The sequence below is a fragment of the Equus quagga genome, chromosome 15 (assembly GCF_021613505.1).
Source record: "Equus quagga isolate Etosha38 chromosome 15, UCLA_HA_Equagga_1.0, whole genome shotgun sequence".
Classification (NCBI taxonomy): Eukaryota; Metazoa; Chordata; class Mammalia; order Perissodactyla; family Equidae; genus Equus; species Equus quagga.
Window position 1 is genome coordinate 28,965,651 of NC_060281.1, and position 18,628 is coordinate 28,984,278.

Sequence of the window (18,628 nt, forward strand, 5' to 3'; positions counted from 1 at the left end):
GAAGACTAGCCCTGAACTAACGTCTGTGCCAATCTTCTTTTCCTTTATATATGCGATACCTCCACAGCATGGCTGATGAGTGGAGTAGGTCTGCACCCAGGATCTGAGCCTGAGAATCTGAGCCACCAAAGCAGAGTGGAACTTTAACCACTCAGCCACAGGGCCGGCCCCAGAACCTCAGGATCTTATTAAGCTGGTGTTCTCTTTCCCGTAAAAAACGATATCCAAGGCTAAGCTAGATTTCCTAGCAAATCAACGGGTGAGAAAAAGATCTGCTCAATGGTCCCTTCCTTCTGTAAAGTCAGGATAATATTAGGTCTCTAAAGGACAAGGTGTTAACAACACAATGTACTGATCATGAGCCAGATCTTGACCACACAACTTTTCTGTGCCTAGTAGTCTCATCTATAATTTTGGGATCTTGACATTACTTATTTCATAAGATTGCTGTGAGAATTAAATTATAATTTTAAATGTAATTCTAATTGTAAAGCATTTAGAGCCATGCCTGAGACATGCCAGCTCTCCACAGATGTTAACAATTGTTATTATTCTCCACACAAGATCTATTACAAAATATTTTGCTCACAGATGAGACCAACTATTTCTCTGTTCCTCACAGGTTTGTCCAAGGATCACCAAAGACAACATACATGGCAAGTACAAATATCCCTTGCCTTCATAATCCATACAACTCTTGACAGCAGAAGGAAGGGACAGAAGGTAAGATGGTGAGAGGGCTGAAGTGAGAACCTGAGACAGGCTCCACCACACTCCTGTAACCACAGATTCCATCAACAAGCAGGTGTGAAACGTCCACCTTCAGGGGGCACCCAGGAGATATAAAGATGAAGACACTGAATCTGCTCAATGGGCTGACCAGCTATGTGAAGAGACTAGCATATACAGAAATAACTAGAATTCAAGGCAAAAATTAATAGATGCTTTAAAAAAAGTATAAACCAAATGCATAGTGAGCAGAAAAGAAAGTGTGATTATTTTGAACCAATTGACTTCAGAAGAGGTAGCTTTCGAGCTGGACATTGAAGGAGAAGTAAGGCCTTGACAGGCTGAAAGAGAAGTGGAAATACATTAGAAAAAGCGAAGACATGAACCTCATGCCTAGGGACTCCTGGACTCGCAGAGGAGCATCTTCAGGCCTAGGGCCTTCCTTCTGATGGGAATCATTATGCTCCCACCCATGGAGCTCACAGCTTCCAACCCTCCTCCCTCACTGCCCTCAGCACTCCTTGCAACCTGACCTTCTAGGAGAGAAACAGGAGGGACTAGGACACAGGGAGGCTGTTTCCTTACTCTCCCCACACTTCAAGGCCAGCTGCTCCAGCGAAGATGACACAACAGCATGCTAATTCCCAGTCCCTTCAACTTGCAATCTTTATTCATTCTGGGTGTTCATTTTCCTTTTACCCTGTAAGCTGCTGAAGCGAGGGGTCTTCTGTGCTGCATTTTAATTACTATGATGATCCATGGGGATCTCAAGGGCTTTTGAATAATAACATTTTAACGTTTGCACACTTTCAGTCATCTCTGCCTGCTTAAATTAGGGCTGAAAAATGCAGCTCGTGTGAGGAGTTGCTAAGTCAAATGAGTCCACAGACCCAGAGCAGAAGGCTGGGGGACTCCAGTTTCCCAGACTGTTTTGCTTTTTTTGTTCCATTACGATTGGAACCCTCCAATATCTAGTCAATGCGGTGGGCATCGGAAACCATGTGTCCAGGAAAGTTCCTAAGTACATGGCTGCTTTTGGAGGGTCACTAAGCTATCCCCAAAATGAAGGTGCCAACTGGGTTACGCAGCCATTTGCTGGAGATTGTCATCTGATAAGACAAATAGACTGAGAGTCCATTCTGGTCCATGGCAGCCAGAGAACTAGAACGAGAGCTGGACCGTGATTCAAGAGGCTCAGGTTATAGTCCCAGCCCCGTGATTTTCCTCTCTGGGTCTCTTTCAAAAAATGAATGGCTGGTATGCATTCTCTAGGGCTTTGAGATTTAATGTGGTTTGAATCTGTGATTAGACGACCTGAGCTCCTTTCCAGCTCCATGATATTCAGAATGTGAATAGCAGCAGGGCTTCGGATGAAATGCTTTAACCTCATGGTTAAACAGGCTTTGGATTCAGCCAGACTAGGGCTTAAAGCCCAGCTCTAACGCCTCACTTCTTCCTCATCTATTAAACAGGGATAAAAATAGCCCCTACCCGGAAGATTTGTCTTGAGATATTCAATGACCTAATCAGTGTAAATAAACTCAGCTCATGGCTGGCCCATAAGAAGCATTCAGTAAATGGTAGCTGCCATCATTATCATCATTTTTCATTTATGGCCATTTCCAAACTGCTCTTCACGCTAACACTGAACACAGAGGCTGGTTTCCTTTCTCCCTACTCTGCAAAGGAGACTGATTTCTTCTAAGTGGCCTTGTAAATCAGGCAGAATAAAACTCAAATGCCGGGTAAGGTCCAGCAGTCTTGCGAGTTTGGTTCAGGGTGATATTTAACAGCACAGTGGAGAGTCTTCAGGTCAGAAACCATCTCCACCCACCGCAGCACCCAGAGGTACGGTACAGCCTGACTCTGGGGCTTGGGACTATTCCACCTTGACTTGATCCTGATTACCTTATGTCTTCCCCATTTCCTTAAACTCCTCCTGAAGAGTCTGTTCACTGCCTCTGGGGACCTGTGGGTCCGCAGACTCTCCTATTCAATATACCAGCCCTGCCTGGATCAGTCCTCCAACCAGCCGTGATATTTAACCGTGCCTAATTTAACAGCACACTTGCCATCTCTGTTTCCCTTGATCTTCTGCCAGTTCCAACACTGGGTGTTCACAACCATTTGCTTTCTCTTCTCCAGTTGCTGGAATGTTGAGCCCTGTTGAATACTCAAGAAACAACTGACTGAGTCCTCCACCAATTTATTTAATTCAGCTGGCTTCCAACAGCTACAATCTATCAGGTACTAGTTACTCTGTGCCAGACACTGTGCTAAGCATTTTCTTTTTTAATATTCACAACAACCACGAGGTAACAATTTGTATCTCTACTTTACATGTAGAAAATGATGCTTAAACAGGTTAAATGACCCAGGGTCACCAGCAATAAGTAGTAGAGCAAGAATCTAAATGCAAGCCTGATTACCAGGCCCAGATATCCTTTTATTCATTTCTTGAAAACTGTGATACCACCTTGAGATCGATTCCTCATCTCTTCCACTCTCTTCGGACTGTCACCTTCCCCACAGTGTCTATACTCTTAGAGGACAACCACATCAATTTCCTGAGAAGACTTAGACTAAACTTCCTTAACTACTCTCAAAGCCATGATAAAATTTGGGGATAATTTCAGCGCTTCCCACCTGCCTCAGAGAAATAGTTCCCTGTCTAGGATTTACCAATGGCCTTCTAATTACCTAACCGTTTTTCTAGTCTTCATCCGTCTGGCTCTTTCTATATCATCTGACACCGTTTAGTGGCTGTCCCCAATATCCACTCTCCCCTTCTTCCTTGGTTATGGGGTCTTTTTAGATTGGCTCACAGCCACCTAGAATAAAGACTACATTTCCCATCTCCTTTTAGCTAGGTGTGGCCACATGACCATTCTGGCCAGTGGGTTATAAGTGATAGTGGTATGTGCAACTTTTGAGAACTGTCTCTAAAGTGCCTTCTTCTCCCCTTTCTTCCTTCCTGTGCTGATAGCCTCAACTTGACTAGTCATCTTGAACCATGTGATGGCAGAAGGAGACTAGGTCCTTGACCGTTATTAACTGCCAGACTAGCCCCGGACTCCTTAATTCTGGACTTCTATTTTGTTTAAACCACAGTTATTTTGGGGTTTACATCACATTCAGCCTTGGCTTCTAAGACACTGCGTTGTTCTGGTTATCTTCTTATGTTTCTTCCCCCTCGTGCCTCTAAATATAAGTTCTATTCTTTATCTTTTATAAGATTTTATTTTTTTCCTCTTTCTCCCCAAAGCCCCCCGGTACATAGTTGCATATTCTTCGTTGTGGGTCCTTCTAGTTGTGCCATGTGGGATGCTGCCTCAGCATGGTTTGATGAGCAGTGCCATGTCTGCGCCCAGGATTCGAACCAACGAAACACTGGGCCGCCTCCAGCGGAGTGCGCGAACTTAACCACTCGGCCACGGGGCCAGCCCCAGTTCTATTCTTGACTTCTTCAGCCTCTCTAGTCTTTCCCTCAGCAATTAATTATCTTCTATGTTAACCATCACTTCTACCTGGAAGATTCATGAATTCGTATTTCGAATCTTTAACTCTCTCTTGAACATGAGACCCCCATTTCCAAGTGTTTATGGAATATTTCTCTTGGCATCTGAAAGACCTCAAACTTAACATATTCAAAATTAAACTTAACGTCTTCCCTCAAACGTGTCCCTCCTTCAACCCCTATGTCTGCTGCACAATATTTTCCCAATTAACCAGGTTTAAAACCTCAGGATCATCCTCAATACCCTCTCCTCCTCATTCTTCCACATTTGGCTGTCAGGTCCTGTTAATTCTGCCTCCTCAATACCTCTGCCATCCAAACCCTCCTTCCTATCACTTCCTACTGTCCCCCTGGTTTGGACCCTAATTTCCATCAAGAGATTCCTTGAAGTCTCTTGACTTCAGGGTATTCCTGCCTCTAGTCTCTCCCAACTGTAATCTAAGATCCCACAATTATACATACTTACAGTGTGGCTTCTATCCTGTTGTCTCATTCAAAAAGCTTCAACAACACTGCACTGTCTTTGGAATAAAGACTGACATTTGAGATCTAATACTCCAAGACCAGTTCTTTGTTCCAGCCAAACTGGATTACTCACCACTCTCCTAACATGTGCTCCATCGTCTCCCGTCATCTCACTGTTGTTTATGCTACTCCCTCTGCCTAGAATGCCCTCTCCTTCCTTGTTACTTCTGCCTATCAAGTAGAAGCCTCGATTTTGGGGTTCAGCTCAAATGCCACTTCCTCCATGAAGACATCACTGATTTCCTACACTGACATAACATATCCCTCTTTTGAACTCCAAAATTACTTTTATACCTCTTTATACGAACTTAACGTATTCTTCCGTGTTATGATTATTTTACATATGTAGATAAATGGCTGTCAATACATTTGGTGGAAGAAAATATAGATGTATAGTTCACAAAGCTTGGGTTTGTTCCATAATGGAAAGAAAAGTGAACTATTCCAACTCAGAAATATAAAGTGATAAGAGGAAGACAGTTACACAGTGGGGCTTTCAGCAGGAGCTCCTTTAATGCCAAGACGGTGAGAGAAGAGGAAGCTGCTGAAGATAAGGCTTAATTATTAAACTGTCTCTTTAGATTTCTTGTCTTTGGGAAAAGCACCCAAACTTACCCCTTGGAACCTACTATGAAAAGCTGGCCTGGACTTGCAGGTAAAGATGGTGGATTGAACACAGGTACCTATTTAATCTTCTTCCTGAAGTCTTACTAAACCAAAAATAAAAGTAAGACTGCAGATGGAAACACACCTGAGAATTCCAAGCTGGCAAAGGAAAAAGCCAAGACTTACACTATAGAATTCCCCAAAGGCTCAGGAATTGGAAGCACTCTGGACGTGGGAGTAGGGAGAAGCTAAAATAATATTTTCTGGGGCCAGCCCTGTGGTGCAGCAGTTAAGTTAGCACATTCTGCTTCAGTGGCCCAGGGCTCGCAGGTTCGGATCCCAGGTGTGGACCTAGGCACCACTTGCTAAGCCATGCCGTGGAGGGCATCCCACATATAAACTAGAGGAAGATGGCACAGATGTTAGCTCAAGGCCAGTCTTCCTCAAAAAAACTTAACAAAATAAAATAAAATGACACTTTCCTTCCCTCCAAGAGGATTAAGGTCTTCATACTCATGCACAAACTTCATACAGACCTAAATGCATAGCTCAGGAATACTGACTTAAGTGCATTAAAAAACCTCAGGAATTTAACTGTGTACCAAAGAGTCTACCTGTAGCACTGTCTTCAGATAATCATTCATCACTCCCTAAGTAACCACCTGGATCTAAGCTCTATTAGTGGACGCTGCAGAAAAGTACTACAGAGAATAATGACTTTTAGAGGTCTTGGCTACTTTGGCTACTTTCCTATCTGCTATTAAACCTAGAAAGTTATCCACTGTTTCTCTGAGCAGTAGTATGTCCAGAATGTCCAGTGGGCAAAGAGTTAAACCCTAAAGAGAAATAAATGACTAAGCAACGAGAAACAGGAGGCATTGCTCTCAGTTATGCTAGCCTTGTATAAAAATTTCAGAAGACTGTTTCTACATTTGAAACAATTCAAATAACAGAGGAAGACATTGTTGCATAAAACTATCATAAAACCATCTGAGCCTAGTGCCTTTTGGAGGGATGGGTTTTCTGCTTCATGGATCTAGTAAAGCTTTCTACTTCTGTCAGTTTTTATAATATCTACAGACACAAATGGCATTTTTGGGTGGGAAAATTCTTCACTGAAATGTCCTGCATAGTGCAAGATGCTTAGCATTCCTGGTCACCAGTCACTAAATGCCAATAGAAACCCCACTTCTACCAGTCATTGTGAGGAACCAATAACTCTCCCAGACAATTCATCCCAGAGGGATAGTAGCAACTCTAACTAACCACATAAAATGTATTCCTATAAATTCTCTTATTATTTAAGATTTTAAAATAATCTTAATTTTAAAATCAGAGAGATTTTAAAAAGTCTCTGAATTTGTCCTTATATATATTCTTTATATTATTCCTACACGTTGGGGGTTTTTTTCCTTTTCTTGATCAGAATTGTCTGATATATTCATAAGAACAAACAAGTTTTCATTGTAATGATCAAGTCTACTGCTTTTTTGGGGTTTTTTTTACTTCATTATTTCCGCTTTTATTTTTTCTTTAATTGAGGTGTAACATGCATACATAAAGTATGCGAAGTATACTATCTGCTTTTATCTTTATTAATTCCTCTCTGCTACTTACTTTCTTTTTTTTTGAGGAAGATTAGCACTGAGCTAACATCTGCTGCCAATCCTCCTCTTTTTTTGCTGAGGAAGACTGGCCCTGAGCTAACATCCATGCCCATCTTCTTCTACTATATATGTGGGACACCTGCCACAGCATGGCTCGACAGGCAGTGCATAGGTCCACACCCAGGATCCGAACCAGCGAACCCCAGGCCGCCGAAGCAGAATGTGTGAACTTAACCACTGCACCACCGAGCTGGCCCTCTGCTACTTTCTTTTGGTTAAGTTTTAGTCTTCCTTGTTTCTTAACAAATGAATTTAAGGATATGAACTTTCCTCTGAGCATCACTTTGGCCAAATCGGTATTTATATGAACTGTTTCCACTACAATCAATTTCTAAATAGAAAAAAAAAAGATAGGCAACTCATAGACTAAATATACAACACTAATCAATAAGATAAGATGCTCAAATTCACTAGATCAGGCAAATGCCAATTTCAAAAGACACTTTTTTACTTATCATGGTGAAAAACATTAAAGAGCAATAATACTCTGTGTTGGTGAAGGTATGGAGAAAAGAGAGGGCTTTTTCACCACTAAGAGAGGGCAATTTAGCTCCACCAATTAGATCCAGATCTGCACCTACACTCTGACTGGCTAATCCTACTTTCCGTCAATGTCTTTTAAGAAATACTCTTATAAGCATGTAAGAATCTGTGTACGGAATGTCCATGGCAGCATAATTTATGACAGAGAAATACTGGAGGCCACTTAAACATCTATCAATTGGAGAACAGAAAAATGAGTCACGGGATATTTAACAACCATTGAAAAAGAATAAAGTAAGAACTTTATGTAAGAACTAAGACCAAATTGTATCTATATTCTATAAACAAGGTAAATAAAAAAGCTTGCAAAATCGTTTGTAAAATAGGATTTTAGGTTAAATGCAAACATTTTAGGTTAAATTCAAACAAAACAATCTTACACAGTCACTTTTGTATAATGATAGCAAATGGCCTGAAGCGTACACTACACTTTCAAACTGTGGTCACCTCTGGCAAGTGTGAGCAGCGGAGAGGTGAGAAGGACCTGAGCATTTTATTTGTATTCACTTATGTATTGATTGAATTTGTTTTCCAGGGAGCTAATAAAAAGGTAATTTTAAAATGTAATTTTAAAAATCTCCCATCCCACCCCTCACATTGTAGTTTCATGAATTATAGCAAGGAGGGCTGAAAGTTCTGGCAGGCTCATTAACGTGGCCTTTTGAAAACTGATGAATTAATTCATAAAAACTGCCTAAGATAATGACATCAGTGGAAAAGCAGGAAAGACTTAACATGTCCTAACCCACAGCACCGTCTGCTGACTGGCCTCACTTTCGCCGGCCCAGCAGGCATTCCTTCCAGGCTACTGAGAAACCGGCAGAGCCCATTTCATCTTGAACGTCTCAACTCCTTTGTCTGAAAGCTCTTTGAGTGATCTAAGCAGCTAGCCTGGAGGCAGGCACACCCCACATGCTGTGGTTCAATTAAATCTGCTTCCTGCATGGCCCACTCTTAACAGCCCAATATTGCAAGCTGGAAGAAACCAAAGCAAAGGAGGACTAGACGTGGGGTCTGAAGTCCTCTGTGGCAGGTCCCTCCTTAACCTTTAGATCTCTTGACCTGAAAACAGAAAGTTCTCTATCAAGGGCACTCGGCAGCCAAGGAAACCAGCCTCGTTTATGAAGTTTGTCTGACTTTCCCCTTTTCTTCCTTCCAAAGGTTGAGCCAGTTATCTTACAGTGGTTCCAGATCAAGCCTTTGAAAAAGAGAAAGAACTGGCATCTCCCTCTTCCATGATGCTAAAGATTCTTCCCTCACTAAGAACCGCTTTCAAACAGAGCATTAAATTAAGTAAGTGTTTATTCTTTAAGGGTTAATTTCAGTACGATTTATTATTAAACAACTAGAGAAGGCATCGGCGCTCTACTCCACTCTCTCTAAATCAATTAAGGATCAGGGCCAGCCCGGTGGCACAGCGGTTAAGTTCGCACGTTCCACTTCTCAGCGGCCAGGGGTTCCCCAGTTCAGGTCCCGAGTGCAGACATGGCACCGCCTGGCACACCATGCTGGTAGGCGTCCCACATATACAGTAGAGGAAGATGGGCACGGATGTTAGCTCAGGGCCAGTCTTCCTCAGCAAAAGGAGGAGGACAGGCAGTAGTTAGCTCAGGGCTAATCTTCCTCAAACAAAAAAAAGAAGCAAATTAATTAGTTTAATTAATTAAAAATCTACCAATGTGATTCGAAGACTCAGTACAGTTAAGACATCACTTCTTCCCAAATTGCTACACAGATTCGACACAATCCCAGTAAAAATCCCAGCAGGACTTTTTGTGCAAATCAACAAGCTGATTCTAAATTTTTGTATGAAAAGATGAAAGAACTAGAATATCTAGAAAAATTCTGAAAAGAAGAATAACAAAGTGGCAAAGGCAACTGCATGAAGAAAGGATAGCATTTTCAACAAATCATGCTGAAACAATTGGACATTCATATGCAAAAAAATGCACCTCCACTCATACCTCACACCATATATGAAGATTAACTTAAAATGGATCACAGACCTAAACGTATACCTAAAGCTATAAAATTTCTACAATAAAACATCAGAAAAAATATTTGTGACCTTATCCATTAAAAAAAAAGAGAATAAATAGAACTTCATCACAATTAAGAACCTCTGCTCTTCAAAAGACACTGTTAAGGGAATAAAAAGACGAATCACAGACTAGAAGAAAATCATATATCAGATAAAAAAACTTGTGTCCAAAATATATGAAGAACTCTCACAACTCAATAGTAAGGAAACAATCCAATCTTTTAAAATGAGCACAAAATTTGAACAGATACTTTATTAGATACAAAGATGGCAAATAATCACATTAATGGATGTCCAACATCATTAGTCATTAGGGAAATGCAAATTAAATCCACAATGAAATCTCATTACACGCTTATTAGAATGACTAAAAATTTAAAAACTTGACAATATTAAGTGCTGGGGAGAATATACAGCAACTGTAACTCTGATGGGAATGCAAAATGGTATACCTATCCTGAGAACGTGGTTTGGCAGTTTCCTTTAAAGTTAAGCAGGTGTTTAGCTAGGACCCGGCAATTCCCATTCCTAGTGTTTACTCAAGAGTAATGAAACCTATGTTCACACATAACCTGTATGCAGTATTTACAGTAGCTTTATTTGTAATTGGCAAAAACTATAAATGACCCAAATGTCCCTCAACTAGAGAATGGATGAACTGTGGTATACACATAGTATGTATGTACTTCACATACAATGGAATACTAGTCAGCAATGAAAAGGAACAAATTATTGATATATGCAACAACATGGATGAAGCTCAAGTGAATTATGCGAAGTGAAAGTGGCCAGACTCCCAAGGGTACATACTGTGTGATTCCATTTATATGACACTCTGGAAAAGGCAAAATTATTGGGACACACACAAGAGCAGGGGTTTCCAGGGGTAAGGGAGGGGTGCAGGACTGACTACAAAGGGATGCAGGAGAATTTTTTGGTGTGACGAAACTGTTCTGTATCTTCATTATAGTGGCAGTTATATACAACTGTATTTCTCAAAACTCACAGAATTGTACACAAAAAGGATGAATTTTACTGTATCTAAACAACTTTTTTTTAGAGCTCCAAATGGAAACTACAAAAAACAAAACAGAACAACTACTATGAAACCAACCACGAAATTTCTGCATGCTGGAAGAGAAACCTTTTAAACAGGACCATTAAAAAGAAGATCTACAATGTCATACACATATGCACACATTCTCTTTGCCATCCCTACCCTCTGATGGTTTAAAAGAAACCATCGAATCCCCCATTCTTACCTGAACCATGCATGGTCTTAGGATTGAAAGGAGGCACTTAATAATACCCCATGAAGGACCTAGTACCTACAAACTATAGAGAGGTGGGGGAGGTCACAGGAGTTCCTTCAAACTGCAGTGGGAATCACACTGCCCCTTCCTGTTCTTCCTGAGACAGAGGTTGTCACAAATTCTCCAGCAGTGCACACTCACCTCTGTCGCGACTGCGTTTACATCGGCCAGGCTGGATCTCAGTCCTGCAGCACTCACTCCCTTATGGAGGAAACTGAATTTTGCAGAGGCAATGAAAGTAGGCCAAGGCGACAGAGCACTCTAGTTACCGGGTGGCAGCCAATCACGGGCCCCTCCCCAGGAGTGTCTCACTCTGAGGTCAGGACTCAAAGCAGAGTCTGTGCCGTCAGCCTGAACCCAAAGGGACTGCTCACTGGGCTTGTTTTTCCACTGCATTAACTTGAGAGTTTATGATTTGAGACCCCCAAGTCAATCTCTGCCACAATGTTGGCAGTCTCTCCTGCCACGGTTCTCTCCTAGGCTGACCTAACCTTCTCCTTGCTCCATATGCTAAAAGGTGGCAAGCCAACTCCAACCCAGGGTATTGAAAATGAAAGGTCATAATACATCCACCACCTTAGACTGCCATGAAACCCAACTTTCCCATCCCAAGGAACATCGCCATCTCCTTCCACTTAGGATCACCAACTTTAAAAATCCTTTTGGAGTTATTTCTGCCAGGAGGCGGGGGTAGGGTGGATGTACCTTTTGTTTTTCTGTCCACTGACACCAGCTTCTTTGTTTCTGCTGTTAACAACAGCTCATAAGGATGCTCGTCCTCTTCCCTAGCTGCGCTCCCCTGAATCCAGGGTCTCATGGCCAAGACCTAAGAGAGAAAAACACCATAGTACTTCTTGTGTGGTGGCTAATACCAGAACAGGTTATGTTGAACAAATCAGAGATTATTGGCTCTTTTTTCACCTGAGAGGAAGAGAGCGGGGAAGAGAAGGTAAATAATACAAGTGTCACATGGAATCACAACTGCTTTCTGGATACACCCCTGCACCTCAAACCTCAACGGCATTTGATTAAAATCCTCCCCTTTCCTTACCTCATTTTATTCTTCAAAAAAACATAAATAAAACCCATGATCCTCCCTTCTCCTGCCTCTCCTATCTCCACAGTGTTCTGCATGATCTCTTTCCTGTGGATAGTTTCTCCCAAGCAGTTTTCAGCCACAGTGTATCATAAAGCTGCGCACGTTTCCTTCCTAACATGCACACATCCTACCCCAAGGCTGGAAGCCTTCCCCTCTTCTCGAGAGGGGATCAAAATGACTTCTGACCGACCCTGAAGGACTGACTGTTACTAGAAACAAAGTGCTCTGTTAAGTCCTTCTCTATTTTTGTGAGCCTTTCTTCCTAAAGTCCTGGAGTTACAGAGAATTTCCCAAAAGCCGACTTCCTACCACATTTATGATGATACAATTTTAAATTAAGTCCACCAATCTCTGTTCTGAAAGGAGTCAAGTGGCTAGGCAGTATGAATTTCAGTGGAGAAAAGGCAGCTCGTCTACTAAGAAATCCCTAACCCAGGAAGCCAAACATCTCTGGTGAAATAACTGGACCAGAGCTGGCTCCTACACCTACCAACTGGCTTTAGTCAGCTGAGGGCCTGGTGGCCACCAAGAGTTATGGTACCAGATTAGCCAAGCTGCTTCTTGAACCAAGCCAGAAACACCACGATTAACGCTACGGTTGCACTGACAGAGAGAAAGGAGCCCCTGGCTTTAGAGGATAGTACCAGCTCACCTGCCCTAAGAATGTAAAGTGTTTCACAGGCAAATTAAGAATAATCATATACCAGCTATTAGGAGAATAAACCAAACCACAAAATCTCTCTTGAGCAGTTTGGCTAGGATAAGTAATATATTATGAATGAGAGGGTGACAGGGAATCCGCAAGTCCACCTAACAAATAATGGTACCCTACACAGGTGTGATTCTTTGGCACATACAGAAATCTCCTTCTTCACTGACATGTCCCACAGCTCACTGGAAACCAATCAGGTTTGTGATTCATCAGGGTTTTGCTTCTTGGAGGCATAGCTCACAGTGTTATGGACTAATGAGACAGCAAGGATTCAGACTAAATGAGAGGCTGCAGCTCCTGTTTGTTAACAAGGCTGCCACTCCAAAGGCAGAATGATAGTCTCTTTTCAAAATTCTGCTAAACACAGCAGGAACCTCCACTTACTGAAAGCCACCTGGAAGCTGAAAGCTATTTCACTACAATGAGCCACTTGCCTGTATTACTTATTCCTTAGCCTCTTCACAGGAACACAATTAAGAGAACAAAGAGGGACTATTAAGCAGTTCGTACAGTGCCAACCTAAGACCCTAGGCGTTACAGACAGGAATTGGTGTTCTGCAGGCTTACACACTCACAGCTATCACTTAGGCAGAGCCCTGGAAATCTGACTCTGTGAGTGTTCTGCACACAGCAAGAGCTCTCATATAGCCCCAGGCACGCTTCTCTGAGAGGTATTTGACAGCCTGGATGCCAGGCCATAATACCCTTTCTTTTCAAGCAGGACAGGGCTGATGACTTCCATCTGGAAAATCAGGCCCACTGGACCTGTGTTCACTCTGTGGCTGGCTCTTGTGCATGACAACCGGAAGCAGAGAACCAGCAAATGTCAGAGCTGGAAGGGATTGGAACCATTACAGTCACAGCTAGAGAGCACCTGGTTCCAGCTCTTTCATTTTGCAGATGACAAAACTAGGTTCCCAGAGAGGTCTAGGGACTTGCCCAAGGTTACACAGAGAGCTCCCAGCAGAGCCAGAACCATGAAATTCATTTCCCCTGATTCTGGACCAAGCTGGCCTCATTTTTTCTGGGGTATAATTTCTCCATCCAATCTGGAACTCTTTTCCCCCTTCAGATGTCTAATGAGAGTCCCCTGCTGATACCCATTCAACTCAGAGGGTGATCTTTTCCTCTTAGTCTTGGCCCCTGCCAGCTATGGGATTAAAATTTCATAATAAAGCAATAAACTTACTTTGAGCCTTCCTAGTTCTCACTCAAGAAACCCTGTGTCACAGTGAATATGGCAATAACTGATTTTCAAAAGAAAGGATTCTGCTCTTTACTAAATTACTCTTTAATCTTTTTTCCCCTTTCTTCCAGGGCTGGCAATAAATCAAAGCCAAAAAAACATATTCTCTGCTATATGGAAAGGAACACTTTTGCTGCAGAGAAAAGCTACTACCAGTCACCACCTAACTGTGACCCATAGAACGGCCAGTTGGGATGTGGGCAGCTTTCTGGGAAGAGATACCACAGCAGCTGCAACTTCCCATGAACGTTCAGCACATTTGAGCATAGAGAAGACCACGGTCAGTCTGATGCAGTGGTAGCCCATCTGGCGGGGCAAAAACATCCAAATAGTGTATGTGCATGCACATGAGTGTGTATGTGCTTAATTTTTTTAAGCCACTTTCATGATCTAGTCATTACTCTGATAAGCTCTCCTGGAGCCAGGTACACTCAGCTTTCCTTAAAAGCTTCTGTGGGTCATCTGACAATGACAATCCTCAGGAATAGGACATGAACACTGGGGCAGATAGCTTGCCAAATACAACAGTGTAAACTTTGATGAGGCCAGTGCCTCCTAGGATATGAGGTTTAGGATATTAAAGCTTTGAGAGTATAAGAAATAAAGCTGGTGAAGACTAGAGTCCCCCCAACCCAAAAAAGTCAACTTTTGGAGAAGACCTATCCATTTAGACTACAGCAAATAGAATCTGCCTTGACCATTAAAATGATAAGACCCAGATATATCACCTCTATATTCATGTACTTCTAATCATCACTAAGCAAGCAAAGCCAGAATTCTCATGGTCTTCCAAATACTGACTATGATGCTCCAACTGACCCAGAATTCCAGAAGCAAGTCCTAAAAGACGTATCTCAGACAGAGCCTCCCACCCAGAAGAGTAATATGGAGATTTCTCCTCCTAAGTCTTGACACTGTGCTACTGCCAAATTGTATGCTCTAGAAAGCCTTGGGAGACTAGGAAGTCCTTGATAGCCAATATTTTTTTAAGAGCCTTGCTCTTATCCTTGAGCATGAGGAATTTTAACCCAAGTCCTTGATAAACAGGTAGCATAAGGCATTTACAGAGACCCAGACCCAAGTGAATATGCTCCATATTACTAGGTTTCTCCTTGTAAAAAGGGAGTAATGAAGCAAGCCTCTATATAAAAATGTGTAGGGACTCACTACACACAGTTGTGTCTGCCAGCAATACACTATTACCCTAGAGGCTGTCATTCTAGAGACCCCTTAGCTGACACATGACAATAAGCATTTCGTAATCAAGGAATAGAATTGAATAAGGACAGAATTTGTACCCAGCACAGAAATTGTCCCCTATCTCCAAAACTGACTTCTACATTCTTAAAAGAGCTTCCTTGTACCTTTTTTTTTAAGATTTTTTATTTTTTCCCTTTTTCTCCCCAAAGCCCCCCCGTACATAGTTGTGTATTTTAGTTGTGGTCCTTCTAGTTGTGGCATGTGGGATGCCGCCTCAGCGTGGCTTGATGAGTGGTACCATGTCCGCGCCCAGGATTCGAACCAACGAAACCCTGAGCCGCCTGCAGTGGAGTGCACGAACTTAACCACTCGGCCACGGGGCCAGCCCCTTCCTTGTACATTTTGTTAAACTAAAGCCATCATTCTGCTTCCATGAGTTTATATTAAATAAAAGAAACTGTATAACTGGATGGTCCATGGCAATATTGTGTCAATACTGTAAAAAACTTAACTCTGATTTCTAGGGATAAAGTAATGAGACTTAACTGACTAGTTTATATTACCTGATTTCTAAAGAACAATCAGACATTGAATGAACTACAAAATAACTATTGAAATTATGCAATACTTTGAGTAAATACTCAATAAACATATTCTCTGAATGGTAGGAAGTGTCAAAGAAACATTTTGAAGATGAAAGATCAAGGAAAACATGATTTTCTTCATATACCTAAGTGAGAAGATTGAACTATTTGCCCCATGATAACATTTCTTTTCTTAAAAAATGGACTATTCTTTTCAAATAACTTTCTTTGATCTCCCCATCCTCATGACTCCTGTTTCTCTTCTGAGCCTTCATGACATTTTCCACATTTGTCCTGGTGCAGATTCTTCACGTGCAATGAAGGGAGAAGATGCAGAAAGAGAAATAAGACGTTTGGGGCAGGATCAGCAAAGCTTGCTAAGACGCAGCCTGGAGAAGGGTGATTAGGGGGATACTGCACATTTGTATCAAAAGACAGCACAGGTACGAAAGCAAAAAGTGAGTGTTTAGCCAACTGGAGCCAGGAGAAAATGTGCACGTTTTCCTTTCCATGTGGCAAGGTAGATCAATAATTGGCCTGTCTGCTAGAGGTCTATTAAAATTCTTTGCTTAGTACTTTTAAGTGAGTTTGAAAGGTCTTGTGCAGATTACTGATAGACACAATACAAATTTACTAATCCAAAGAGGTGATAAGAAACTGAGAAAGCAAAGTTTTCTTTAAGCACACATTGATGCACTTTCCAAAACATCCTATTTCAGTGATGGGAATAAACCCTCAACCCTCTACCTCAGAAGCTGTCAAGGGAAAACACTTCTTATCTATGCGGTCTTCCTCCTCTTCGTCAGGCGGGGGCTTGGCTGGAGGTGGTGGACGTTCCCTCTGTAGAAGAAAAATATGTTTCACTATCTCTTTTTTCAAGTGTCTACCTCTTCGGTTTACTCTTATGTTAGCTCTTGGAAATGAAAAGGAATAATGTAAAGAACTCCCCTGAGAGACTAAACTCAAGGTTTAGTATCTGAACAGATGGAGAACCCTGCACGCACACACAATTCAATTAGCATGCTCTTTGCTTTTTGATGTTTGCAGCAGAGATTACAAGCACCTCTTCCATATCCTTGACCACAGCGAGAAATACCAGCACTGAAAACACAAAACTGCCTTGTCGGAAAATGTCCTTCACAAGAGTGATACATAAGACTCTAGCACGTATAGGAAAACCAGTGGCTCAACCCTCAGTCTAATCTAGACAGAGGAAACAGTAAATCAAAAGAATCAGCTTGTCAAAGAGTTCTAACAAACCAGAGTTATTAAGGAAGTAATGAGGAAAGTAACCAAGGACAAAAACATCAATTCCTGCTCAACGTTAATGCTATCCTCATTTATTAGCAAAAGCTCAGAACTGATCTCCTATCCTTCAATATTACTATTACGTATCATTAGCATAGGAAAACCCTACTTCATCTCAGTCCATTTTAAAAAGGAATACTTGTCAGTTATCTGCCCTAGAACAGGAGTTGGCAAGCTTTTAAAAGGCCATACAGTAAATATTTTAGGCTTTGCAGTTAACTCTGCTACCGTGGTATAAAAGTAGCCATAGAAAATATGTAAATGAGTGAGTGTGGTTGTATTCTAATAAAACTTTATTCACAAAAACAGGCAGTTGTTTGTGGGCCCCCTGCCCTAGAGCAAGAAACTCACCGAAGAGGGTATCTGTTAGATCACATAGATCATTTCAGGATCGCACAGAATGATCTTTGATGAAAGAAAGCTAAAGAGAGGTTTGCCATTGCACCTGCAGTACTTTCAGCATTGTTTCTATTCTAAAGTCCTATTCATGCTTGATAATCAATGTTCTTACAGGGAAGAGAGTGGGAACCTGAAACAGGAGTTGGCTTGTAGGCTTATTTCCAGATTTGTAGGTTAGTTTACTGTGTTGCTAGAACAGCAGTATTTACCAAAAAAGTCAGGGCAGAGGTGAATGCTGAATTATGTGAGAGACTCAGGGAAATCTGCAAGGAAAGATGTTTCTTATGTGTTAGGAGTTCCCAGGGTTAATTAGCATTTAACATCCCTGATCTCTCTGTTAAAACGTGCTTCACTGTTCGGTATTATATCTTGATAAATCGGTCATTCCCACAATCCCCGGAACCAGATGGATGCCCAATGGCAACAACTTCAAAACACGTTCATATGTCCAAGCCAAACAAAGCTATTTAGATCATATTTCCCACTAAGTCCCACTGTCCCCGCCCTTCTTTGCTCTGGAAGTACAGGAACAAGCTTGGTCCCAGTACACCTTGTAAGGAAGAGAATAGCAAAAGGAGCAGGTCCCTAATCTGCACCAGTTATCCCACTTTAGGAACAAACAGCTGAGGAAAAACAAAATGAAACACAACAACAACAAGGACCCACCCTAGAAGACCTCCCAAGGCTGAAGGAGCCTAGAAAGAACAATGTGAAAGCCTTCTGTGGAAGAAGTGATTAACGGGAACACTGGAAAGAAAGAGAAGCAAAGCACCAGCCTCTTTTTCTAATGTGAAATTTGGCCAGGGGCCTGGAAGTAGAGCTGGTTTATACGTACCATCCATTGCATTTACAAGACGTAGGAGTCCCTTGGTCACAGTTAATTACCAAGGGCCAAGAAGATAGCACTGCCACAACACACCCAAGGCAAAGCATGCACCCCAAGACTCATCAGTCTCTGCTCAGCAGAACCACAGGGAGGCTAGATTCCTGGAGTGAGATGGAACAAAGACACTGTAAATCAGTGGCTAAGCCCTACAGGAACTTGGTTATTCAAAGCTTACTTCAGGAACCCTGCTGCTTCTCGCAAAGCCTCCAGCTCCCTCTAATGGGCATCACCTGTAAGTACCACTTAAAGGAGC

General features: G+C 42.0%; 1 protein-coding gene across 6 annotated transcripts in view; it reads right to left on the reverse strand.

Moving 5' to 3' along the window:
• The window catches only part of ANKS1A (ankyrin repeat and sterile alpha motif domain containing 1A), a 178,301-nt gene that overhangs the window by 75,362 nt on the left and 84,311 nt on the right, over positions 1 to 18,628 (reverse strand). For 5 of the 6 annotated variants that reach the window (XM_046640767.1, XM_046640765.1, XM_046640764.1 and 2 more), the window contains 2 exons: positions 16,530 to 16,622; positions 11,647 to 11,767 (listed from right to left, as the gene is read on the reverse strand). In XM_046640767.1, the coding sequence (XP_046496723.1) occupies positions 11,647 to 11,767; positions 16,530 to 16,622 (214 nt within the window). The remainder of the gene's footprint in view (positions 1 to 11,646; positions 11,768 to 16,529; positions 16,623 to 18,628) is intronic. The other variant, XM_046640766.1, reaches the window with a different exon arrangement.